The sequence below is a fragment of the Corapipo altera genome, unplaced genomic scaffold (genome assembly GCF_003945725.1).
Source record: "Corapipo altera isolate COAL_440 unplaced genomic scaffold, ASM394572v1 1b, whole genome shotgun sequence".
NCBI lineage: Eukaryota > Metazoa > Chordata > Aves > Passeriformes > Pipridae > Corapipo > Corapipo altera.
Genome location: NW_020884881.1, coordinates 16,549,508 through 16,575,472, shown reverse-complemented (window position 1 = coordinate 16,575,472; position 25,965 = coordinate 16,549,508). Strand labels below are relative to the sequence as shown.

General features: G+C 42.0%; 1 protein-coding gene and 1 long non-coding RNA gene across 2 annotated transcripts in view; one reads left to right on the top strand and one right to left on the bottom strand.

Moving 5' to 3' along the window:
• Positions 1-287: 287 nt before the first annotated feature.
• On the bottom strand, positions 288-25,701 carry SEPHS1 (selenophosphate synthetase 1). Its single transcript, XM_027639812.1, has 9 exons — positions 25,538-25,701; positions 22,934-23,195; positions 19,768-19,871; positions 15,402-15,509; positions 14,365-14,519; positions 13,464-13,554; positions 10,147-10,246; positions 8,444-8,656; positions 288-3,904 (listed from the first exon to the last, which is right to left on the bottom strand). The coding sequence occupies exons 2-9, from the start codon at positions 23,124-23,126 to the stop codon at positions 3,690-3,692; spliced, it is 1,179 nt and encodes a 392-aa protein (XP_027495613.1). The 5' UTR covers positions 23,127-23,195; positions 25,538-25,701; the 3' UTR covers positions 288-3,689.
• Positions 25,702-25,810: 109 nt separating this feature from the next.
• The window catches only part of LOC113945529, a 4,587-nt gene continuing 4,432 nt past the window's right edge, over positions 25,811-25,965 (top strand). Inside the window, exon 1 of the long non-coding RNA XR_003527120.1 lies at positions 25,811-25,838. This is a non-coding gene — a long non-coding RNA (uncharacterized LOC113945529). The remainder of the gene's footprint in view (positions 25,839-25,965) is intronic.

Genomic DNA, 25,965 nt, shown 5'->3' with positions numbered 1-25,965 from the left:
CACATTAGCAGTGAAAAGGAGGAAAAGGGAAATATGGATTCAATAGAGAACAAAATAGGGGGACATAGTGACAAATAAAAGGTCAAGGGTCTCGATGACTTCTCTGCCCTGCGCTTTGCTCTAGTTCCTGGGCTCTGCTGAATTCCAAGACTCCTTTCCCCTCTTCAAGCAGCAGCCACAGGGGTTGCCAATCACATCTCTGGGTCAGAATACGGATGAGCACCCAGGTGACTGTTCACCAAACATTCAGTGAAAAATCAGTGAAACACTAAGCATCAGCCATTGTGCCCATCCACTCCCCCACAGTGACTCAGGTTCGCTGTCCTCTCACTGCAGCATTCACACTGATTTTCATAATCTCCTAATTAGAAAAGGGTCAGTCCTGAATTCCTAGCAAAGCATGAAATCAAAATAATAACTTCAAAAAAAAAAAAAGGACAAAACTATTCTGGCTTTATATACTGCTGCAGATTTTAAGTGTTATTTTTTTCCTCATACAGGAAGAAAAGCAAAAGGCTTGAGGAAACCAACATATTAAAAGACTGATAACAGATACTAACTTTCCAAGAATGTATGCTACTTAACAAATAGGCTAGTGGTTATTTCAATTACTAAATTCTTTCTTTTTAAAGAAAGAATTTTTTTTCTTTTTTCACAACTTGGATGGAGTTTTACAGGCAGCCTTCTCATACAGATCAAGGGATGGGAGCTGGTGCACGCAGAGGTACCTGTGTATGAAAAAAAAGTACATTATGTTTGTGTAAATGACTGGACATGACTAATAAAAACAACTGTTCACTGTTGCTTTCTCACAGCTTTTTGATGAGAGTATGTCAAAAAAATCTTCGTTTAAAGAGGAGATCTCTAGTGTCTTGCTTAAAGGTGCAGGAGTCAAGACTTGCCAGCCCCTTACAATACACTCTCTTACAGCTCATTCCTGGTGTACAATCTTTGATTTAGCAAAACAAATCATTAAAGCTCTTACACAAATCACTGCACACCCCAAGTGATTAGGTGGTGCTCACAGAGGACATCCCAACTCATCACCCAAGCCAGGAAGCGCTTTGGGATGTAAATTCCAGCCATCGGGGAGCATCAAGAGAGGCTTCCGAGTCAGATCATATGACTACACTAGTATGGAAAGTGACTGATTCTTCTCCAGGGTTTTACTTGCATCTGTCTCACAGGAAGTCTTCCTCCAAAAGTCCAGATGGTTCTTGCTGATGGCTGTGGATTTCCACTCACCTTTCCACACACCCTTTCCTTGGACATGATCATTCTGCCATTCAAGTCACTTCTAGGGAAGGAGAAATGTTGTTTTCACACCTGGCTCATGAACTAACCATCATAACAAGTGAAAAAAGCACACCAGTATCTACCAACCAGGACCTTTTCCTGTCGAGGGTGAACTGACACACATCCAGTGCCAGTTTAAAATACAACAGATCTTTGTAACAAGCACTTTCATGCAGAAGTACTCAACTGTTCTGCACCCATTTGATCTACTTAGGTGATTTTATTAGTTTTAAAAAAAAACCCTTAAGTAGTGTCTTGTCCATGACCATAATAAAGCAAATGAACAGATGTCAGGTCCATGGTTTCACATCAGGATAGAGAACAAATTTCACAAAACAGTAGGGGGAAAAAAGGAAAATCAATTTTTTTCACAACTGGCTTTTGATGCTTCAGAACTGCTGGAAAAAACCTAGCAACTTTTTTTCCTCAAAGCAAAGTCAAAAACTTGGTTATTGCTTTGAGGCTTTGTGGTGAACATGCAACTCTTGGACTTCATCTCCAGGAAAAGGAGCGTGAGGGTCTGTGTGGCTTAAGCCATTCCCAAGGAGGGGATGAAAAAAAGAAAAAAAAAAAATTCTAGCTTTGCAAAAGGTTGAGAACCTCAGTGGAAAAAAGATGAGCCAAGTTTTGCCAGAGATGCCATTAGGAGGAAGACTGGAAATTTAAACCTTGCATGATGCACGAGATTGGCTCAGCTCCAGTGACTCAATGTTCATAGACAAAAGCCTTTGTAATTCTTGCTGCAGTAATGGTTATCCAAGACTTTTTTCTTCCTGGCCTGAATATCACAGAGCGAATTCCAGAATCTGGGAGAAGCTTCACTAGAGGAGGTTCAGTGCAGTTCAGAAGAAGGACGGCAGGGTGTGTCTGAGCAGAGCAGGGTGAGCTGTGAGGCTGCTGCAATGGGAAGAAATGGGCTCCAGCATCCAGTATTCCAGGACAGGGCTGCTCAGGAGCCTGTCTTTGCTGACAGCAGGCACAGTCAGGAGCACTTGCAGAGGAAACAATTCAAAATGTTGCCTACTTGGTGCTGGTGAGTAAAATAAACAAAATAGAGTGGGTAATATACTTGGAAATAACCTGCTTGCCCCCAGCTTTACTCAAGGTTACCACTGGACATCACGCCTTGGAGAACTGATTAAAGGAGCAATTACAATTATCAATATAATCAAACATGCAATAGAATAAAAAAGCCTGAGGATTTCTTCTCTTTCCAGGGAATAATTCAGCTAGGAATCAAAAGTTCATGCACTTATACAAGAGCAATAAAAAAAATTAAATATTTATTTTGAATAACAAGCTTAAGTTCAAGCTGCAATGTTGGCAATGTTGGTTTTAAACACAGATCACAAAAGCGTGCAGAAAAATGTATTTGAGCAAAGAACAAAATAATACTAAGAATTATACTAAACAGCTGCTGATTTTTAAAGAAACAAAAAAGGCTTGTAATCACTATACAAAATATAAAATGTATTAAACACTACCATCCACAGAACAGAGGTTTATTTTAGTTTGATTATATTTAAAAATTATTTGTGTAGTTATTTATATAGTGAATTGTAAATGAATATTATACAGTAACCTCCTTTTGGTCTGAAAAACCTTTGTTGCACTATAGCACATCCAATCACGTTGCAAAAGGAAAAAAAAAAAAAGAATTATTTGTCTTACTATCAATAAAGAAAACAATCATTGATAATACAGTAAATATTGTCAGGTCTACAAATAATGAAATTTGAAATTACTCCTTCGACTCTGAAGCGCTTTCCATGCAAAAAGTCAGCACTTGCTGTTTAAACTGAGTGCACTACCAAGCAAAGTCCAGGGTCGTAGATGCTCTTGGTAAGACTAAACCTTACAAAAAAAAAAAAAATTAAAAAATAAAATAAATCGAAGATTGAATGCAATCATGCAACCATCTTACTACTGGGTAACCCACTGTGTCGCTTGTCAATTTATTGCCTTTCTGGAATATCACTCAAGGCATCAAAATTAGACTCATGATAAATATACACATAATGAAAGGACACGAACTGCTATTTGACACTACTACTGGTAATGTCTGTGCTACGTGAAAGCACCTTTAAAAAGAGCCTATGCGGCAAGAGATAAGTGTCTAAAGATTCAAAATGAATCAACAGTATTGGATAACAATATAATTCTCAACTCAGAAGCTGCCTCAAGATTAGGTGCATCTTCAGTTAATGTAACAGGAAAAAAAGGCAATGGATTTCATTTTATTATTTGTATCCACTCATAAACTGACCTAAGGCCACCAGATGTGCAGACACAACAAGTTTTCTTTTCTTTTTTTTTTTTTTTTACAGTTCCTTAAATTGTAGGATGATAAAGGAATAGATCTATTCAAAAAACAAACAGCTATTTGATCTCTATTAAGAGGTGGCACCGGGCGTGGGGTTCACGTTCTGAGTGGCCACCTGTGGTGCCACCTCAATGATCCGTGGCTTGTCTATAATCCTGGCCGTGCGGTTGCCCTTCTCCACGATCCCGATAATCCACGCCTGGTGCCCTTCGCCGTATTTCGGAGACTTGATCTCGGCGCAGAATCGTGCTGCCTGCTCCCGTGGTAAGCAGATGAGGAGGCCTCCTGGGAAGAGAGAGAGCAGAGCATCAGACATCTGTTTGCAAAGCACTTCAAACCTGCATCTGCCAAAGCCCTGCTTGGACAAGCACTTGGTGACTTCAGTGGAGTCTAATGAAATCCAGCGATTCCAAGGGAAGACACCATGGAAGTCCAAGCTCTTGCTTTGCAGCAAGAGGTTTGTGCCTGAATTCAGTGTTTAGTTTCATATAAATGAAGCCAAATACACACAAAAGATGTTGGCAAAAGGACGCGGTACTGATGCCAACAAATGACATACTGAAACAACCCCAGCATTGTAACCTTCCACAGAGGACTGCAACGTGCCTTTACACAGAAACATTTTGGGTAAAGGTCATGTGCAGATACCTGTAACCACATATTGGTGGCAGCTGATTCTGTGAGTAATCCCATGGCCTGCAATGAAATCATTCATCAAAGCAGGGACCACTGCCCTGCCGAGAATGCAAGAGGCAGAACATTAAGCACAGGCTTGATCCAGTGCTCCCTGTGACAGTCCCTGTGACCCCTTTGTTTGAGAAATTTTTTAGCCTTCCATTTAAGTATTTTTTTCCTCAGACACAAGTGAAAATATTTTATTTACTAAAAAATGCTTTCAGAAGCAGCACAGTTAACTAGTTAGCAAGCTCACCATTCCATGATCAAACCTCAGAGCACTTCCATTCTAAGAATCCCAAAGCACTGAAAAAGGCAGCTTAGCAAGTGAATTGAAAATGTTTGGAGAACACAGGCAAGAGAGTAGAATCACACAAACAGAAATTTGGGCACATGCTGAGGCTCACTTACTCCTAAAGAGTAATTTGACCCTCACAAGTTATGCCACCAACTCTGGCCAACCCTGGGGCAAAGGGCCACCTGCTGAGCCGGGCTCAGTGCCACCTCCTGCTCCACAGCCCCCAGACAGGCCCTTGGCACCTTGGGCACCTTTATGTTTGACCTTAGCCACCTTTATGTTTGCTTTTCCAAGCACACAGTCAGTCCTCTCATTGGTGACTAAAGATACTTTTAATTTGAGGCCATGACAAAGAAGCAGCTACTGAACATGAGGAATTAACGATAATGATAAATGGAAGAGCAAAAGCAATTTTTTCAATTCTACATGAAGAAAACAAGTGTGCCAGCCAGAAAATGCCCACCTCTCTGACATTTCAAAAATAACATCCAGGTACTTCCATCAAACCCAACAACAAAAAAAACCCCATAAGCTTGAATGATAGTGCTTAAAACTACTCCAGATGTAACAGACAAATCAATTGGAAAGGAATTATGTGACATTCCCATGGAAGGCTCTAAATCAAATTGAAGAGAAACTTACATTGTGATGCAAGTCAGGGAAGAGGTTTACAAGAGAGAGTGCAGAGGATGTACTAACCAGCCAGAAGGGAGGTGTACAAGTATGGCAAAAAAGGAAATGAGAAAGAGCACAAAAGTAATCTTCACCCAATTATCTTTTCAATACACACTCTGTTTCTGGAATTTTGTATCACTGGTACCTGTAGTCCATTATCATTCTTTGGCAAGATCAACACAAGTACAAAATCCCAGTTTCCAGTGAAAAATCGCTTCCCACCTGCTGGCTGCTTCCCACAGTTTAATCAATAACCCTTAATAAATGCTATGGACTACTCTCAGCCAGCAGGTTTCCTCTATGCAGAGATTATATTTATTTCTCTGCTAGACTGACCAGTCTCATTAAGCCTTGGGTAAGTCCTTAAGGTTCCCTACTATTTATTCTAGTCCAGTTTGTTATTGGTATTCCCAGCTGCTCTGGTTTTGGGGAGTTGAAAGGATGCAGACACTTGGTATCTGTCCTGGCTTATCTTATTTTTAAAAATAAAAGGCTTTTTTTTTTGGTAAGAGGTTTTGAACAGTGCTTGTTTTAAGAGTATTGCAAGCAGAGAAGTGGACACAGAACACTTCAAAAGCAGGCTAGACAAAGCTTTGCAATTAAGAGCAGAGATACAAACAGTTCATGAATCAAAACCAAGTGTCCTTTCCCCTGCTAATGGCTTTCTCCCACAATGACTTGGATGAGATCATTAGCCCTGCCTCTAATCAGGCACTGACATAGCCCTTCTTTTCTACCCATCTGCCAATTTCCACCAAATGTGCACAAACACCAAGATGCTGAGATACCTCTGCTACAGCTAAAAAAGTCATCTGACACCAGCCAGCAGCTTCAAAAGTTATTAGAAGAGGACTGGCAAAAATACACACATGCATAAGCGTCCCATACAGAGTAACTCTGTGACTTATCTCTGCAAGCAGTCACTCTAACAGAGTTAATTCTTTGGAAACCAACTGCCTGACTGCAACTTTAACCACCAGCAAAGAATTACCTAATAGAAAGCACAAAATCACAAAGTGCAATTTTAAGAAAATACACCATAAGCAAGAGTGCCTGGAAGATGGAAGAGATGACGTAACAGATCTTTTCAACACTGACTTTTGTCAACAGGTGGCTAACAAATGCACATGGGGAAAAAAATCCCACAATAACCTTAAAATCCATTCAAATAGTTTTCCAGTAAATTTCTCATTGCCTGCCCAGTCTGCTGAAAAACATCTGTTCACAGATGAAGAAGCGACAGACAGAGCGTGTCTGGAAGTTTAAGCCAACAGAGAAGGAGAGTGTCTGTATTACAGTATGAACAGCCCTGAGCAGCCCCCAACAGGCTTCCTCACAGCTGGGTATCAAGCACAGGGAGGCAGAGCCATGCCTTCACATAAATCAACTCCAGGACTCAAGGTGTGCAGACAGCCTGGGTCTGAAGGAGCCATCCTAGCTCAGCCTGCCCGAGCTCACACACTGCTGAGACACATCAGGCTGTGCAGTGCAAGCCCAAAGCCTGTGTGACTGTGGTTGCAGAGCTTTCAGAGCAGGGCTGGTGTGTCCACGTGGCTACAGATCTTTTGAATATCTGGCAGACACTGCCCTCTCACAAATCCCTGTGGCCACCTCTAATGTGAGAAACCCAGTGCTGTGATGAAATCAAACAGACAAGCTCTGAGGCACCCACAGCTCACAGCCAGCCAGATACATCTCACTGTTTTTTCCATCACCATCCATCTCTGCCGAACACAGGCTGCTCAGCATTTCAAAGACAGTTCTTGCTATCAAGTCTCAAAAGAGATTCTGAAGTCAAGCGTTTCCCACTTCCCAGCAGTGCATCCATCTGCACTGCTTCACATTCCCTCAGTGAAAAGGCAGAATTGGGTATCCCCAGAGAGCAGTATGGGCAGCTCCGAAGACTTTGCAGCTAAACCATTCCCACACCAACTGCTATTCAAACCTCTGCTATAGCCACTCACCCAAAAGAGCACCTTGCAGTTCCAGCTCTGTGTCCCAGCTACTTTTTGGACTCTTTCCAACTGATAACAAATGCTACCAGCACTCTGGCTAGGTGGGCTCTGGGTAGTGAGAATCTGTCTGGTGCTACCAACCTTATTGACACATCTTGCCAAGCTGCCACCAGGTATTTCTGGTCCCTTCTTACTGATGCTGGATTCTTGGACTCTTCAAAGGCTTTACATCCCATATCCTATTACACATCATCTGAGCCACACAGTCTCTGTAGGACAGAGTGTCTGCTCAAACACAGATGGCCAAAGGACAATTCAGACTGGGGTAAGTTGTGTATTCACCAGGGGAAAAGTTTATGGCTCTCACTGTGATGCTTCTTTCCAGATCTTTGGACTGTTTAGCTTCAAGGGGCCCCCTCTGTTGTGAACTGCAGAGAACTTGGATAATACTTTTGGAGAGATGGAAGAGGGTGGAGAAATGAGGTAAGAGGTGCTACATCTTCTCTATTTCCCAAAGAGAAACAGAAGTCAGATTAAATTAGAAAAAACATAACAGAATAAGACAGAAGATTCAAGGGGAAAGTGAAGTAGAAAGCCTTCTAGCAGAGGACAGTGATTGTGCTCATCAGAGAAGTGGCCTACTCTTAAAAAGCAGCTTAACAACTCTGTAAATGTTTGTCCATAGCCAGATCCTCTGTACAGTCTGTTGTATTCACTGTCACTGTAAGTGGCAGCTTTATTAAGCAGGCAACTCAAGTAATGAAGGGGTCAGAGACCAATTTTTTTTTTCTGCTAGTCATAGTCCCTTATAGTCCAATTTCATAAAAGTAAGGGAGAAAATCTATATTCTTGGATGTCTGTATGCTGGGGACAGATAAGGCCTCACTCACAAAGACTGGCCCATTCATCACTCAGCTTCACAGATTTTCATAGCAACAAACCTAAAACCATCACAAACTACTAACTGCAAACCCTGCAAACCCAGGGTTTCTACAACAGTGTTCCATATGGAAGTAGAAGGCATTCAGAACAGGATGGTGGTTTGGAAGTTAGGCTGAAGAAGTCAGTTGTGAACAGCTGTGTGGCTTATGCTCATTAGCCTGGCTACCTGCCAAGCCAACTGTGCTGCTGAATGCACAAGGCACATGATAACATACATTTGATATTAAATTCTAAGGTGGAGGTGCAGGGAAGGAGGAGGGTGGCACAACTGTCACCTACCTGAAGTCTCTGGACAAGTCCCGTGCATGAGGCCAAACATGTTTCCACAAGCCTTGCTGACAGCAGCCATCTTGGCAAGAACGGGAAGGTTATGGATCACAAAGGACACCTCGTTTCGCTGCTGCTTGGCAAGGTTCTGTGCATGCCCCAGGATCCCAAACCCTGTGATGTCTGTAGCTGCATGTGCATTGAAAGTGTGCATGAGTCCAGCAGCTACAAGAGGGGGGGGGGGGGGGGAAACAAAAAAAAAAAAAACCAAATTATGAGGAAAAGCAATGCTTCAGCAATATTGTTAACAGTCTGAATGAAGTCGAATACCTTTAATCCAAGTCGGGTTGGGTTAAATTAATAAAACAAATAAAATCATGCTTGAAGAGAACTGGAATTCACCGATACTGCATGTAACACTTGAAAAAAATCAACTTGTATTTAAGATATTAAATCATGCTGAAAATCTGTCATCAAAGCTGCATTTATGGGCATGCTCTATTAGACATGTGCTACTAATTTATACTGGCAGTCTGAGAAACAGGGGTTTGCTTCAGATTGAAACCTAGCTGAGGGCCAGAGAGGTTCTGAGCTCAGCTTTGCTTTACTAAGGGCAAGGACCAGACACAGGTCAGTCTTCTCACATCTCTTCCTCTACCACTCGGGAATTGGTGACATCAGAACTTAATTGCTGGACACTCAAAGTTTAAGAGCTTAAGAACAAAGCCTGCAGGCTGTGGGGGAAGGGCTCCAGCCTCCCCTCCTATGCATTCATGAAATTCCTGCACATTTGGAACTCCTGGATGGGAAAAAGCGCACCTCAGCATGCAGGACAATAGCCCAGTTAAGAATATTTAAGTGTTGTTAAAGGTGCCTGAGAGTGGAAAAAAACCAAAACCAAGAATGCTTTGCCCTTCTCTGGTGCTTCCCAATACATGAGCAGGACTGAGGTTTTTTCCATAAGACAATCCCTGGTCATTTATTTTTCCTGGAAGGCTTTGTGACATAACAAAAAAAAACCCAGTGGGATGACATAAGAAATGAAAGCTGAATGGAAAAAGAGATATTTAACTATCCCTGTTTCTTCAAGTGAGAAGTAAGTAAGAAAACATATAATTCAATTCTCTACTCTGTCAAAGACACTTTGAACAAATAAGGGAAATCCTGAAATAAAATTTCTAGCGTAAGAGCAGAACCTTCCCTCAACCAAAATTAAGAAGAAAAAATGCAAACCAACACACAAAAACAGGAAAAAGACAAACAAACAAAAAAAAGAGACCCTGTGTTACATGTTCCACACTTTGGGAAGCACAGAACATGACTGAATTAAAAAAGCCAAAATTTAAATTGAAGCTTACATAACATAAGAGCTTTTCCTTTCTTATTCTATTTCAAATTCTTTTAACCTTATCAGAGTCAGGCCTTCTCTATGCACAGAAGATAAGGAAAAAATCCAATATATGTCCCTTTAAAGCATCCTCTAACTCTTTGGGATGTTACTCACAGGAGTCATAATCGCATCCAGCAGCTTTGTGGTTTTGCTGGGTAATTAAAAGAGGGCATTTGATTTAAATTTACTTATTTCACAAACACTGATCAAGCAAAAAGACAGGGCAGAAGGAAGGGATAAAGCGGTTGTGTCACACTTCCCCATGGCAGTGAAATGAAATTTGGTATGGAACTGGAAAAATCCACAACCCCCTTCCCCTTCTTACCTGTTCTGTTCAGCCGTGCCATGTTCATCATTGCCTCCTGGTATGCAAGTTCTACATCCTCTTGCGTTACCACAAGCTTGATTTTATTCCACTTTTCAGGCTATTGGATGAAATAAAGATGATTCTTTTAGATTTTCAGCTTTATATTTTAAAGCATACACTTACCACTTTTTTTTTTAAAAAAATCCCTAATCAAAAATGTACTTTTAAAAAAAACTCAGTTAAAGTGGGGTAAAAGGGTTGACAGTCAGAGGTGTGTGCCTTACTCTGCTGTACCCAAGATCTATTAGGCACCTCAAATCCTGCTGTCAGCAGCTGAGTGGAGTGGAATAAACTACCCCAGGGCAAAAACTCCTTCAAGGCAACTCTCTGGATTGAATCCCCACAGGCGAATAAACAGAACTTGGTTGCTGGAAGTTGAGATTTGTAATCTCTGGTTTCTTCTTTTCTTAAGAGAAAAAATTCTTGATTTCACACCTGGACACCTTGATCAGGAAACACCACTGATATCCACCAGTCCAAGTCAGAGGAATGTATGCTGAGGTAGGATATTATCACTCTGGTTTAGGATTAAGGCAGTTTCATTAGTCTGCTTTACACTTTAACACCAGCATCCCCTTCCACCCATTCTCCAGTGTCTTGTATGGACTCATTTCTTCATCACATTCCAAGTAATGCTTTTCATCCCAGAAGGGTTTCAGAACAATTTAGCAAGTGGTACCTTTATAAAGACCAATTGCTTCATTCCAAGCTGAAGGGATTCCAGATCCAGAATGAAACAAAGCAACTATTTAACTGTTAAGAGCAACATTACAAACTAATTTAACTTTTTTTTTCAATGAAAAAAAAAATTACAGAGAACTGAAAGTAAACAAACATAGGATTTTCTGAAGCCACAATGCCTACACTGCCACTCCATAGAGTAAATGCACAGAACAAACCTCTTACTAAACCAAAGGTGCAAAAAGTACTAAGAATCAATACATGATGCTGCACTGGTGGAGGATCTTGTCTTAACAAATGGACACTGACTTCAAGGGGTGTAAGAGAGAATCCAGAAGTGGCAAAATGGGGAAAGACTGGTCAGCTGAAATAAATAAATTTGGAAAGAGCAAGGAATGATGGCAGCGGGATCAGAGTTTCTGAAGTTACTTTGAACTGGATCTACTAATTAATTAAGAAAAGCATTTTTGCTTACATAAATGAGAGACCTTGTCAAAAAATAAAATGGGACTGTTACAGAGATGACAGAACAGTGATTATTCTCACTCTGGGTATGACTGAAAAACTTGAGCAATCACTCTGCTTTAGTTTTCAAAAACGAAGTTCTGAGGCTGATCATGGGATGGAAACCAGTCAGATGATGGGAATGGAAATCAGGAACTATGGGGAAGCAAAACTCAAGGCTAAGGCTGTAAGAGCCACAAACACAGGTAGCTTACAAAGAGGCAAATCAAATACCAGGGTTAGTCAACAGGGAACAAAGGCAGAAAAGTTCACAAAAACTCCCAAACAAGTTTTAAAAGAAAGCTTAGATTTCCAAATTGAAGGGTCTGTAGACAACAGCAAGGCCAGAAAACCCTCTCTGAAGGGGCACATCAGAGCAACCGCTCTCATGCATTTAAAAGATGAAAAAGCAAAGGGATGGCAGTTCCCGGCTGTGGACCAGCCTGGCTGCCAGAGCCCCAGCCAATGGCTCCATCACCCCTGGCACATCCCTGACCTGATCTTGGGGCCCATGGAGCCCAGCTCCCTGCAGGCTCTGCAGTCTCTTCCCAGAAACACAGCTGGGACTGGCTGCAGCAGTGCTGGCAGCAACCAAGCAAGAAGGACAAATTTCACCTTCACTTGGATCTTCCTTTCACTTGTCACCAGGAACTTGCTCACTTCTGCCCTGTTTAAATACCTCAGCTTTTAGGTTGTTGGGCTTTTTTAAAATTTATATTTCAGCCACATATCTCTACACTCCACTTTTTCTTTCTTCCTTATGCATAAACCTGAGGTACTATAGCTTCTCCCACACACTTTCTCATACAAAGTCCAATTCCCTACCAAAATTTCATTTACAGATGGATTTGTGATGGGTAATTCTAGTTTCCCTTTCCCTAATTTTTCATAAAACAAATCTAAAGAAAAGGCAGCACAGCTGCTCAGAAATTTTCCTAACACAACTGAAGTTATATTCTGTTTACACATAATAGGAGGATTTATTTCCTTGCTGTCCTTGTTTTTCAGATTGAAAGTGTTTCTGTTTGACAGTCAAGGAAATTAGTAGTATTTGAAATATGTGGAAATTCAGAATATCCTTAATTTTCAAGTCTGCTCGTCAGTACAATAACAGATAAGTTAAGAAGTAAGATTATGGCCAGAAAACATACTATAAAATTGGTGTCTTGTTTCACTCCATTTTCATATCAAGATTATCTGAGGCCCTGATCCTTATATCTGTTTGGAAAAAACACAGGATTCTGAAGAGGTCAGAACTAGGTCAGATCCTATACAGAAAGAGAAAAATATTTTTCTCTTGTTGCTCACGCTTCAGACTCCAACGAAGGTTTAAGCTGGTTCTCTCCCACTTTTCTAACACTAGCTTAGTAATTAGAATTCATCTGACAATGCAGTGGCCAACAGCCAAACCAAAGTAGATTCCAGCTCACTCCTCTGCCAGTCTATTGGCTCAGTAGTCCCAAAAGTAGAAAAGATGCATCTTTTTGAAGTGTAAACTGAGCAGTTATAATTTTGAAGACACATAGTGGGAGCCAGACAACATAACCAGATGCCAATTTTGCAATCACTTTTCAGTTCAGTAGTTATATTTTTGCTTGAAGAAACAGATGGAATTATGTCTACATACATAATGCTGCTAGGAATATTCTTATTGAATGCACAGGGCAATACATGTGAAATGTAGATATATTTCCATGTACACAAGCAGAAAGCCCAAGAGCACAAACAGCACTCTTGGCCTAATTGCCATCAATAAGTGTTGCCAATTACTTTGGCAGGTGGAGTAGGGAATAATTTGACCCAGGGTGCTAGTCTGTTGTTCTGTTAGTAAACAATTTTATTACAGCAATGCCTGAGAAATAACTAAGAATTAGGTGCAATTAAGAAGGGCTCACTAAGCACAAAATATTAAACTGCCTTGATTCTGATAGTTTTGCATGTAAGCAGGGAAAGCTGAGACACCAAGGAGGAAGGAGGAGAGATGATAGATCACTCCCACATGAGCTGAACTTTGTCATTTTGAAGGAACAAGGGAGGTCACCTTTAACTCACAACCCTCTTCCCTGTTTCTTTTTTTGTAGTGTACTCACAATATCTAGCCACTGGTGCACAGCTACAGCCACTTGTGTTCCCAAGGGTTTAGTTAATACAAGCACATCTCCTGGCACTGCATTGTCTGGCCTGAAAACAAAGAATTCATACATTAATTACATAGCAAGATTCACAAACGTCATTAGGAACAAGTGCTGATAATTACGTTTTCACAGACCCATGTATCTTGTTGCACAGTTAAAAAACTGACTAATTGCAGAATTACCCTTGGGGATTCACTGCCATGCAATATTATTGAGCAAAGTGCTGCAAACTTATTTAAAAGTGCTAATCCTTCTTTCTCAGAATAGAACAATGCTTGCAGTCAGACATACACCAAATTACATCTTTTCTGTCAATTTATTGGAGACATAAACGAGGATAGGGGGACAAATTAACCTTTGTTACTCAGGGCATAAGATACCCAACACTAGGATCATGAACAAACTCATTTGTATAGTATAACATGCCACAGAGGGACACTGAAGATCAGCTTCTGTTAAAAGGACAGAGTGCTGTAAATACAAGAATTCTGTAGTTTTCTACAGCCATTAACAGGATAATTGGGAGATGGTTTAGAAACTTATCTTTAAATGTGACAGAAATTTATGTTCAAAACAGTCTCCAATATCTTTGAAAATTAGAAGCTTAAGTCTCCTGTCAAAAGGAGAATAGGATCAAAAGGTACTGGGGGTTGGGGAGAAGTAAGAGGACATCCTGTCTAAAAAAAGCAAACAGGTACAAAAGAGTTGTGGCACCTGTTGAGTGCTGAGGACAAATGCAAGCAGGAGAAGGCACTGCTTTATTCATCAGAGACACACCACAACATCACAACACGGTGCTTACAGGGTTTTTACTGTACCCCTTCAGACCACTTTGGTTGTTTAGTGATTAACTTACATTATAAATTCATTAGGCTGACAGACTGTCGTGGCCACTCCTCCTAGAACAATCCAGGGATTTAACACTGTTTGCCCACCAGTAACAGATGTTCCTGCCTCTTCTGCTGCATCTTTGAAACCCTGGATAATTAGAGGCATCACTTTGTCTCTTTCCTAGAGATCAAAACAGAAGTCAGAGTTCCATACACAGCAGTGCTCATCATTTCAAGACTTGTGCAGGGCTTTAATCACTCAAGCCAAATGCCCTCATGGCAAACAGTTCAAGACAGACAAGCCAGCCTTAGGAAGAGTCTGGCCTCCTGAAACCTGCACGTTATCCCATAGAATTATGGTTTTACAGCTCCACGTGAAAGAGGTGGAAAGACACTTAACACTGAGGAAACATTCTTCAAAAGGTCATGTAAAAGTAACCAGACTTCTGGGAACTCAGGACAAAGTATCCATCTGCTCTAATCAGGCACAGCCATAGCAGCCCCGTGCAATAAGGCCAAGTTAAATCAAGATGCATTTGGCCTCCACTAACCAGCAAAGTTTCAACTTACATCCTTCTAAGAATAAACATCCTTTTTTTTTGCTACAGCAAAACAAACATACATGCTGGTCACTTCCACTAAAAAAAAAAAAACCAACAACAAAAAAACCCTCCAAAAACCCAACCAACAAACAAACAAAAAACAACAAAAAAAAAACCCCCCATAAAAATAAAAAGAAAGCAAAACCAACCAAGGATTATCTATGAATTGGCAATCAAATGCTGGCCTTGGAGCAGTATTGTCCTGAAGTGACAGAAGGAGGGACCCCATTTTGGTAGGGATGAAGGCAGCAGATTACAATGCCACAGGAAACTGAACTTTTAGCACCTGACCTCAGAATGTTCATGAGGCAAGAGCCATACTATGAACTGAGCTATTCAACAAAACCATCTCTTCTTTAAAAGAGTTCAAACTTTGGGGAGAAAATACACTAAAGGTAAATACGTTCTAAGCACACTTAGCTGTTCAGGTCTTCCATAAAAAGAAAGTATAAAAATCTTACCCTATCTGTCATTTTATTGCTGATTCCAAGGAGCATCAACATGTTGTCACATTCTGTGACCCCCATGGCATAAAGGTCACTTAGGACGTTGGCACACGCTATCCGGCCCTGAAAGAGAAAGAAAGACAAAAGAAAAAAATCTGCAGGACTGTAGGTGAATGTTTAAACACCTGCCAGGAACAAAGCTTCCAGTATGGGTTTGCACTCTGACACAGCTGCTTATTCCACAGGCTCCAGCATTAAGAAACCCAGCCACAGATGTAGGACAATCCATTTCATGCTACGTGTCCATCTAAAAGTCCAAAATCTGCTCCTTTGACAGCAAGAGGGAGAATTCATCCCAGCTGTCTTTCTCAGCATTCTCTCTCACTGACTGTGTAGGAATCCCAGAGTTCAGACTGGATGTCCAGTCTGAGAGGCTAAAGTTAAGCTTGACAGTCTGTCTTTGGTAACAAGCTCAGTTTACTTCATCTGATACATTCCTGTTAACTTTATTCCAGCACAAAACTGTACATCCCAATGAAGATGACCATAGCATGGAATTCACAACTGCTAGGAAGCCAATCCAAAATGCTGTATTGCTGTACCTCTTCTGCATCAGAATGCACAGGAGACAGGGACCTTGATGAGAAAGCTGTTTGTCCTCTGCACTACCCTGAAGGCCATGTCTACACTCTTCAATTTTTAGGAGAGTACTTCTCTTCCCGGAGGATACAGCCAAGAAGTCAGGAAGCTGACAGCACTGAGAAGCCATCACTTGTGTCACATGAAATTAGCTACTCTAATTTTACTAAATTAATGCTTCTGAGTCAGAGTTTCTGGGGTATGGACCCAGCACAGATGAGACATCCAGTTTCCTGATGAAGATGCAGAACTTCCTGACACAGGATGTGCCCCAGGGGACAGCAAGATATTTCAAAACACAGGACAAATCCTGTTGTGTTACCCTGGAAAACTCCAGGCATTCTATGAAAATTGTTTTAGGTTTACAGCTGCAGAATGGTAACCAATATCTGTTTTTATGATTTTAAATCGGGTTCACAGGCAACACCACCGTGATAAAAAACAACAGCATGCTTATTTGACAAAATTTGCACAATTCACAAAAAAGTACTATTTCCAGGCAGTTACCTCACTTGCTGATGACATAAAATAACGTGTCCAAATCACAATTAAATATAATCCAGTTTTTCATATGTTCAAGAGCTTCCAGTAGCACCAGGGGAATCTCTTACATTTGGAACTGGAATATGGATTAGTCATTTAAATCTTAAACTATTAAGAAAAGAGTGAGCTGGGTATTGCATGGTTTGATGGATATTGGCTGTTAAACTTCTAGATGCCTACCATTCCCCTTCTCTGGAAGGGAACTAAAACCATTCTGTGTTATCTTCAGTATTTACCAAGCAAGCTGCTGTTTTATGCCCTGTTAGGAACCAAGAGATAAATTTTTAAAACAACAATGACAACAGCTCTGATAGTCAGAGGTCAGTCTAACAACCCTTTTGCCAACTGCCAAAACCACTATGGAAACAAATTCAGTACAAGTGTCAAGTCTGAAGCAGCAGAGAGAACAATACACAGCTTGTGAACACTGACAAACACAACAGGACTCACAAACAGGGGTCAGTCCTGCAGGCTACCTGCCTGCTTGCTCAGGTATTTGTGTTTCAGGGGGACTATGTGCAGTAATAACTATTTTCAAGGGCAAAGGATGAAGAATCAGACACCCATCTCCAGTCCTAAGCAAAGGTTCTTCTTAAAAGAGCAACAAAAAGGTTCCTGGAATGGAAGGGCAAGCGCATCCTCTCTCAAACTACACAGTTCCCTGCTCCTGTATTCAAACAGGTGTCTCCACAGTGCCACAACAGAAGCCAGAACCAATCCTATTCCCAGTGGATTGATACTTATTAAGAAACCTATTTTCAATTGCTTGTAACTTGTCTAATAAACCATTTAAGCTGAATAAATCCTCTCCTGGATATGGATTTTACAGGTGTACATCCTAGGGATAATTCTGCACATGGACTGAGTGTTTTCAAAGACAAATAGAAGGAGAAAGGGGAAAAAGAAGGAAGAATGATTTTGCATATAACTGCAGAAGTTAGTTTAAAATAGGCAGTGACAGAGCGAGAGAAATCTGTTTTCTGAAGCAGAAATCAGAAGTTCAGCTGAGTCCACACACAGTTTTGCTTCCCTCAGCTGTTTACTAATCCCTTCTGTCACAGCACCCAGCTTAGAGTTCATCTGCACTTCTGGATTTCCCTCTTTCCTCCCTCTTCTTCAACTAGGAAGAGAGATCAGATAAGGAGCTGCAGGTAAACCCTGTGCACAGAGAAAGGAAGAGGCTCTAAAACAGGGAATACCTGCTCAAAACCAGACTAGAACTGACCTGGTAAGGAGACTGAGGGGAAGGACAAGGAAAGTGTGGACTGCACATGAGTGATAATGGTCACAGAGTAGTAACAAGAGGCATGGGTCAGGGGACATCCAGACTTAAATGAGGGAAAGCAGCAGTTGGAGAAGCAGAGCAGCAGCAGCCTGTCTTGAACAGAGGAGTCCACAGCACACTCCTTTATACAGCCTGGACACAAACTCAAACTTTCCACATCTCACCATTCCTCTGCTTGTAACAACCATCCATAAACCCTGTGGCTGGTTGTATTTGACTGTCCTCTAACCAATATTGGTCCACACAAGAAAACATATATGCTGCCCCTTGAGGTACTCTATCCCTCAAGAGAGAGAGGTCTGAATAGAGGGTCCATCACAGCATTAATCCTGCTGGAGCATCACTGCCAGTACCAGCAAGAAGGCTTGTGACAGAATCCCTGTTCTCAGTCAGCTTTCAGGAAGAAATACACATCTGTAAACAGATTAGGAAGTGGTCGGTCACCAGATTAAAATGAATGCCTTCAGGAATGAAAAGTGAAGGACTTGAGAGTTAGACAACACCAAAGTTAGAGCTGCTGGTGCATGTGGATCACAGCACAGACTGTGACTATGATGCAAACACTGAAGCTGGCCTAAGGCCAAATTTACATTTCACTCCAACCACACAGGCCTAAACCTTATCTGGGCACAGGCTCATCTATCTACTCCTGTGGCATCTCAAACCCTTTGTATCTCTAAGCAAAGCAACCCTCCCCCTTCACCACAGCCTCTACCACTGTCCCTCCTGAGTTTTTGTTACAAGGTGAGGAAAAAAAAAAAAAAAGCTTCTCAGATGATGAACTTGAACACAGATCTCCAACATTTTTTTCCCCCCCTCTGGTCCCTGACGAGTTGCCACATGATATTAAGGCAACCCACTTGAATCAAATTTCTCAGGAGAGTTCAACACCTCCATATTCCAGAGGCCAGCCTGAGATTTTGGCTGCTCAGTTTGCAAAGAGCTCTTCTGGAAGAGAAATCAAAGGAGCTACGCTTGCATATGTGCACACCACCTGGTCAAGCATGCTAAAAAAAGAAAAAAGTTGGTCCCAATCTCAAACTGCGTGTCCAAAACCTACCAGACAGGTCTCACAGAGCAAACAACAAACCCACAGCACCAAATAAAGCATGCAGACACCCCAACAGCAGTAAAAACATGCAAAGGAGTCACATCCAAATCACAGGAGCCATGAATTCTAGCACTTCTTAACTTTCATTTAATGTTTCCTTACAGCTTTATTAAGTCTTTTTTTTTTTTAAATTAATTTGTTTCTCCGCGATCTTCTCTTCAAGTCAGTACTGATCACTGCCACACATATCTCCACACAGCACTCTCTACTGTGACAGACTGCATGAAAAAGGGACACAGAAGCAACCGAAGCCGAAGTGCACCCAACTTCCAACAAGTCATTTCAGTGTACCCATGTTCAAGTGGGGGTAGTACAACAGGAAGGCTGTTGTTCAAAGGCACTCTGAAGTTGCCAGGTGCTATTGGCAGCCACTGACATTTGGGTATTTCCAGTTCTAACATGTTACCTGGTTACTTCAGTACCTCAAAAAAGGCCAATTACAATGTGGTTCTGCTCATAAGTGGAGTTTACTCTCTGTTGCTTCACAGGCGTCTCTTTTCCCCCGTTTTGGACTTTACAAGCCAAATCCCACAGAACAAGAGATGAAGGGAAATTTGAATTGAAGGTGGCAGTTCTCCCAGCTTTCACCTATAGAAAGCAACACTGCAGAATTCCTGGCCAACATGGAAGACTACAGGATGAAATGACACCTTTCTCTCTTCAAGCCTATTTAGGAAAGCCTCTGAATGCAATTAATCACACAATTAGCACTGCACATCTAGAAGAAACAGTCAGAACTGCCAGTGGATTGGTGAGAAGCCAAAATCAGCGACAGAGCCAAGAGTTAAGTTTAGCCAACTTACCATCATATAAGGGTCATCCACAATAGGATAAATATAATCTGTCGTCTGGACCAATGACAAACCTCCGTGTCTTAATGGAATAACACAAGTGTCCATCCCAATTCCTGCAAAGACAGAAATCCATGAGTGAGGTGAGTAACTGTGCCTTTAATTATCTGTTGCTCTTAACAAGACAACTTATAAAACATGTCTGTGAAATACAACTTGCAACACTGTCTAAACAGACATGGCAAATTCCTTTCTTAGAGAAAGCACACAGCACAAATAAGAGGAAAAACCAAGCAACCAAGCAAATAAGAGGAAAAACCAAGTTCCTGGCTGGCACTGAACATAAGCATAAATAGCTGAAGGCAAGAACTACAATGGAAGTAAACTACAATGTTCTTTATTCTCTTGCAGCAGAATAACAGCGCATCAAGAACATCTGTGCTTGTATGTAAATACATTTAAACATTTAAAGTTAAGAGGAACAACGTGCATTGATATCGTCAAAAGTAAATAGGTTTTCCTGTCACTCTGATCTCAATAAAAACACAGTGACAGCTTTAAAAGGACACAGCCTCTCATAAAGGACATTATTCCCTCACTTCAGGAGGAAGAAGAACACTGCCACAAATCACAGCCCTTGGTGAGAGATGATTCAAACACCTGGAGCTCTTGCAACTGTGTTAACCTCGCCTTACGCCTGTGAGGCTCGAAAGTGGCAGACGACCTGATAGACACAGAACTTCTCTGAGAAAACCACAACTCTGAGCACACCCTTTGCCCTGACAATGGGTATTTCAAACAGAGTAAGCGATATTAAAAACCTCCCAGCGTTTGCTGTGATGGAAAAACCCACAGTAAAGGGGCAGGTGACAGATCACAACATGCTGGCTGAGCCACACTCCCTGTGGGGATCCTTGTAGTAATGGCAGGTAGTTTATCTCTGACCTGAGATGGCAGCAAGCCACCTGGAATTACTCTGCATACCTCACCGGGCAAGAGTCTTCAAAACAGCATGTTTTTAGGAAGCAGATGTCACTTAGGAGCCTTTCCTATGCAAACACACTATCTGCTGTCACTTGAGGTCTTATTAAGGAGACAGGGAAGGTGTGTCAGGCAGTCAGTATATAGGTGGAGAGGTTCTTGCTTCTCCTGCCTACAGAGGCAGGAGATCTTGCCTTGGAAGAGAACACATATTGACTGAAGCTCATGAGCAGTAACTTAGGGCTGCTTATCCTCCACAGAAGCTCCCAAGCCACTCTGTGTGATGTCCAGTGTCTCCAGGGAAGGGCACATACACAGTTACAGAGAGGTGGCTCATGTACAGGAGGTGTTTTGCCCTCAGTTCACCTGTCCATGCTGTAATGCTGCAAGACTGACTTCACTTGTGCATTTTTCCACAACTGCAGCAGAAGTGCTGCTTGACAGACAGCCCAAGGAGCTATGATGGTCCTTCTGAGGCTACACTGATGTTCCACCAAGACAGGTCTGACTAAGCAGTTTTTTTACTTACAGCCACATTTAAGATTGCTCTGGGTAACATCACCTGCAGAACTAAAAAGGAGTGATCTTGAACCTGCCATTGGCAACTTCCCTCCTGACTGCATCTCAAAAGCATGGTGCATATGCACAGGTGGTAAAGTTATCTGTCTATACCTTTTAAATACAAAGCATCAAAGGCAAATCACACCAAACTTATCCAAAGACACATTTGTGAAAGGGATACTCACCACAAGAGCATATTTTTAAGAGACCTGAGCTCTCCACCTTCTATTACTAACAGATTTCCTGTTACATAGTATCACACTCACATACTGATGGCATAAATCTACTTTTTTACCTTTTCATATAGCTGGAAAAGAAAAGTGTATTAGCAGTTCCATTACTGTTTAGAGCTTGTAAGTTTGTAAGAGAAAAAAAAATTCAAATCAAACTATTACTGATTTTAGAAAACTGCCAAATTGAAACGCTGCTGTGAACAATTTATTTAATTTAGAAAAATACGTATAAACAGTAATTTGGGGATAAAAGAAGCTGGAAGTGTCCTTCAGCAGGGACTATTAAATTATAGTGCCACCCCAGCTTCACACACAATTGCTGCTTAGATATTTCTTACAAAGATCCCCATTGTTTAAGCAAGAACATGAGTCCCTTACTAATCTCTCACCGAATTCAATCTCTAACAGAATAATTGTCTGAGACTTGTCAGCCTGCTAATAGACAATCAGCAATGTTAAAATAATTTTAAATAAGGTTATTGGACACTAAATTGATAATTAAATAACCTCAGAATAAATGCTCCATTGATATTCCTAAATTGAAGGAAAAAAAAAATTCATTCTGCACCGCAAAATAGAGATTGAATATGCAGGGCTGAGTAAACAGACAGACAGAATTAAAAGTGTCATTAAACACATTACCGACATTAATTTATCTATATCAATATTAGGTACAGTAGCTGGTATCAAAATACCTACGTTTGCCCTGTTCCCCATGTAGGTGGCTTGTGCAGGTTGTTTTCCCTTATTGCTTGCATCATTGTGCAAATATCAAAGAGAAAGTGAAGCTGGCAAGAACACAGAGGTCTTGGAAAGGCAGCCTTTCCCAGGCAGCTTCTACAGGTGAGCAAAAGAGTTAGAGTGGGGAACAACGAAAGGACTGAAAGGAATAATGACAACTGTGAAACAATTTGCTCCCAGTCAGCTGAAGCAAGGAATTTTTTCTCTTGTTCACTTTTTGTGACCCAGGAACAGAGGAGAGGGGAACTTCACCTGCAAGTCATCTAATTGCATAAAATTCATTGCATTCATTGCATAAATTTCCAAATGTATCAATATAAAATTCCACAAATTAACTGAAAGGACTTCAGTTTGCACAGCATCTACTGGGGAAAGGGAGGAGCAGATTAACACCTAAGCACGTGCCTATCATGATGGCCACTCCTGAGTGTATTTCTTTTGTAGTTGAGTGCACTGCAGGATGTTAAACGAGTAAAATAATATTCCTGTATCCCAGATGCCAACAAGTGACAGCATGAGATTCATCCTTCAGCTTTCTGGATGGAGTGCATGCATTACACAACATACAGTTTTCGAACTGATTAAACGAACCACAAATGAGACCACGTCACTAGGCACACCAAACGGAAGGACCGCACACGTCAGGAACAGCAGCTACTTACCCAACCTGGGCATAACTGCCCCCAAGAACTGTTCATCTTCCTGAAAATGGTTTTCTTGTAGAGATTCGAGCAGTTTCTGTAAGACATCCTGCGGCACTTTGCAGCCTGTGCCTTTCAGTTCAGTGAATCGGGTCAGGCGGAAGCTCTTGTCCAGTTCGTAACTTTCTGGGTTAAACGACTCCCGGACAGACATGGTTCTCTCCCACAGACTGCCGGCCTTTCCCACCCCACAGCAACGGGATCAGTTTCTCTGCTGATCAGTCTTATTAAAAAATAAAATAAAAAAAAAAAATTGGGACCATTAGAAATTCCTAGGACCTGCGAGACAACAGGTTTTCCACTTGGAGCAAAAAAGAAAGAGAAAGCACTCGATGCTGTTGTTCACCTGTTAAGACAGGTGTGCACATCTCACACAACTCATTTCCCTAAGACTACAAAGGAATGACTCCTCACCCTACCTTCTGATATTTAGAACTATAACTATGCCAGAATCAGAGAATTAAATTTTTTTCCAGATATGCTGCATAAGGTTTTCATTAAAAAAAGAATCTAACACACTTACCAACCTCATTTAACACAGAGGTTACAAAAGAAAGAATAGTTCCTAGAGCACAGAGGCCAGCTTCCAAAAGGCAGCCTGGGCCTTGATCCTGCAACACGCTCAGCAGACACATCTACTTGTACTCAGCTCAGTGAGGGGTCACAATTTTAGCCATTAAGATATTAATCTCCAAAATAAGATGCTTTTCAAATACTGGCTCTGCTTCAGTCCTGATGTAAGAAGCTGAAAGTCCATAATACACCTGTTCTCCTTGGGGGAAAACACAATCCTGGTGTTCTGTTAGTACAGGTAACAGAGGAACAAAGAGGCCGTATTTAAGCAGACTGGTCCACCTACAAACACACCAGTTTACCTTTTGGCATCTCCACAGACATAAAAATGCTGAAAAGTTTCTTGCCTCTCCAGCCCTTTTTTAGTCAACTAATGATACTGAGAATACAGAGAATTGCCCATTAAAATGGTAATGTAAAAAGACACTGATGCAACTCGTTTAATAAAATTCTTAACAATGCATGTCTAATTTTAGAACTAATTTTTCCACTCTGACTCACATCCCACCACACTCCAAAACTAATAAGAGGCCTAAACCGAGACACTGACTTCTAAACAGGAATAGCTGCGATAAAATGCAATTCATCTTTCTCAGAGAAGAAGTTTTCAGGAATTACTAAAAACAACCTGAGGTATTTTCTTAGAAAGCAAGGATCCTGCCTCACAGCAACAAGAACAGAGATCAGCAGCATCACAGGCAAAATCTGATACCAACAGTCACATCCTAACAAGGTTAAGCTGAAAAGAAAAAAAACAAATGCAAGTGACTGGTATTTGCCAAGTTCAAGTTTGCTAAATGAAGAAGTAAATCTGCAGATTGTAATGTATCTCCCCTATACAGCACTTATTAACAAGTACATCTGTTCCATAAACCTTCAAGTCTACTAATTTATTGATTATAATTCGTAGGAGCTGAAGTTTTAAGCTCCCTGAGAACTTTTAATGTGGAGCCCAACTCCCCCTTACAGTGCTTTCCCTCCTTCCCCGGGAGGTGTGGCATTTATTTAAAACAAATCTTCCAAAGCCCAGGCTCGGGCACTAATCCAAACTCTAGTTACAAGAACGTGTCTTGGATGAGCAATGAATTCAGTTCTTAGCTGTTGTCTTCCAATGCAAGACACTAAGCACTTGCAACCAGAAAAAAAAAAAAGTGTCTGGAAAACAACCTGTCAACAGAAAAAGGAGACAAAAGCTTTTCGAGGAGGGGGATTTTTTTTTCCCCTCCATTCTTTTTTAACACTTCGTTCTAATTAATTCCAGCAATTTATAAAAAGCAGCTTGCCCCACAAGGAAACCATCTTCCCTCATCTAACCAGTAATTGCAAAAAGCTTAGCACCCCCTGTCTACCTACACAGGGATGGATGCGGAGGCCACAGCCCACCAGGAACTTTTCTGCAGCCTTGAGGACTGCAAAGACCTCAAGGTTTTCATTCGAAAACAAATCTTGAAACAAACAAGACGATTTCATTTAATGGCAAACACCCGCAGTGCAAGAACGCAGTAACTTCTTAATGAAGATCTGATTAAAGCTGCATGCAGTGGGGTATTTTGCAGACTGCCAGGGGAGCAACCTCCCCTGCAGGACGAAGTTTGGTGACTTCGGTGGTCACAGCACCGAGCCTGTCAGAGCTCTGGAAGCGTCTGGACAACCCTCTCAGGCACATGGTGTGATTCTTGGGGCTGCCCTGTGCAGGGTCAGAAGCTGGGCTCGATGATCCTTGTGAGTCCCTTCCAACTTGGAATATCCTGCGATTCTGGCAGTCCAAGCAAAACGCGATGCGAGCGACAAGCATCCCTCCCCCGCAGGAGGAATCACCCCGTTACCCAGACGTTCCTTACTTTTAAAAGAGCGGCATAATAAATATTAAAAGCTAAAGTTTAACCCTTGCCTCCCTAAAGAGCAGTCTGAGGAGAGCACAGGAGCAAAAAAAAAAAAAGGAGACGGGGGAGGAGGGGGGGGAGGAAGGAAGAAGCGGATCCAGGTACATACCCAACGCAACCCCCCGAGTACCCGCCGCCAGCCCGACCGCCCGGGACACGCGAGGCGCGGAGCCGCGACACCCATCGACCCGGGGAGCGCGGCTGCGGGCGGGCATGGCTCCGGGACACCTTAAATTTCCAGCCGCTGCCTTTAGAGGCGAACCCGGGGCCTTCGCTGCCGCTCTCTTTGTGCAGACGGAGGGGAGGCGGCGGGGGAAGAGGAGGAAGGAGCTGCGCGGAGCGGAGCGGCGGCGGCGGCCCCTTCCCGCGGGTGTCCGGCCCCGCTGTGTCCCCCGTGTCCCCACGTGCAGGTACGGTGTCACCGGGGCGGGGTTCGCCCCTCGCTGCTGGGGGTGGCCGGTGGGATGTCGGGCACCTCTACACCGCCACCCCCCTCCCCGCCGCCCCTCCGTGATGGGGAGGGAGAAAAGCCGGAGG

What these genes read in the sequence shown, in the direction of transcription:
- SEPHS1 (XM_027639812.1), bottom strand. Translation starts at nt 23,126, where the DNA reads ATGTCTGTCCGGGAGTCGTTTAACCCAGAAAGTTACGAACTGGACAAG. An exon ending in GGCAGTTATGCCCAGGTTGG is followed by an intron (nt 19,872 to 22,933) that starts GTAAGTAGCTGC and finishes CTGTCTTTGCAG; the next exon opens with GAATTGGGATGGACACTTGT. An exon ending in GCAATAAAATGACAGATAGG is followed by an intron (nt 14,520 to 15,401) that starts GTAAGATTTTTA and finishes TTTGATCTCTAG; the next exon opens with GAAAGAGACAAAGTGATGCC.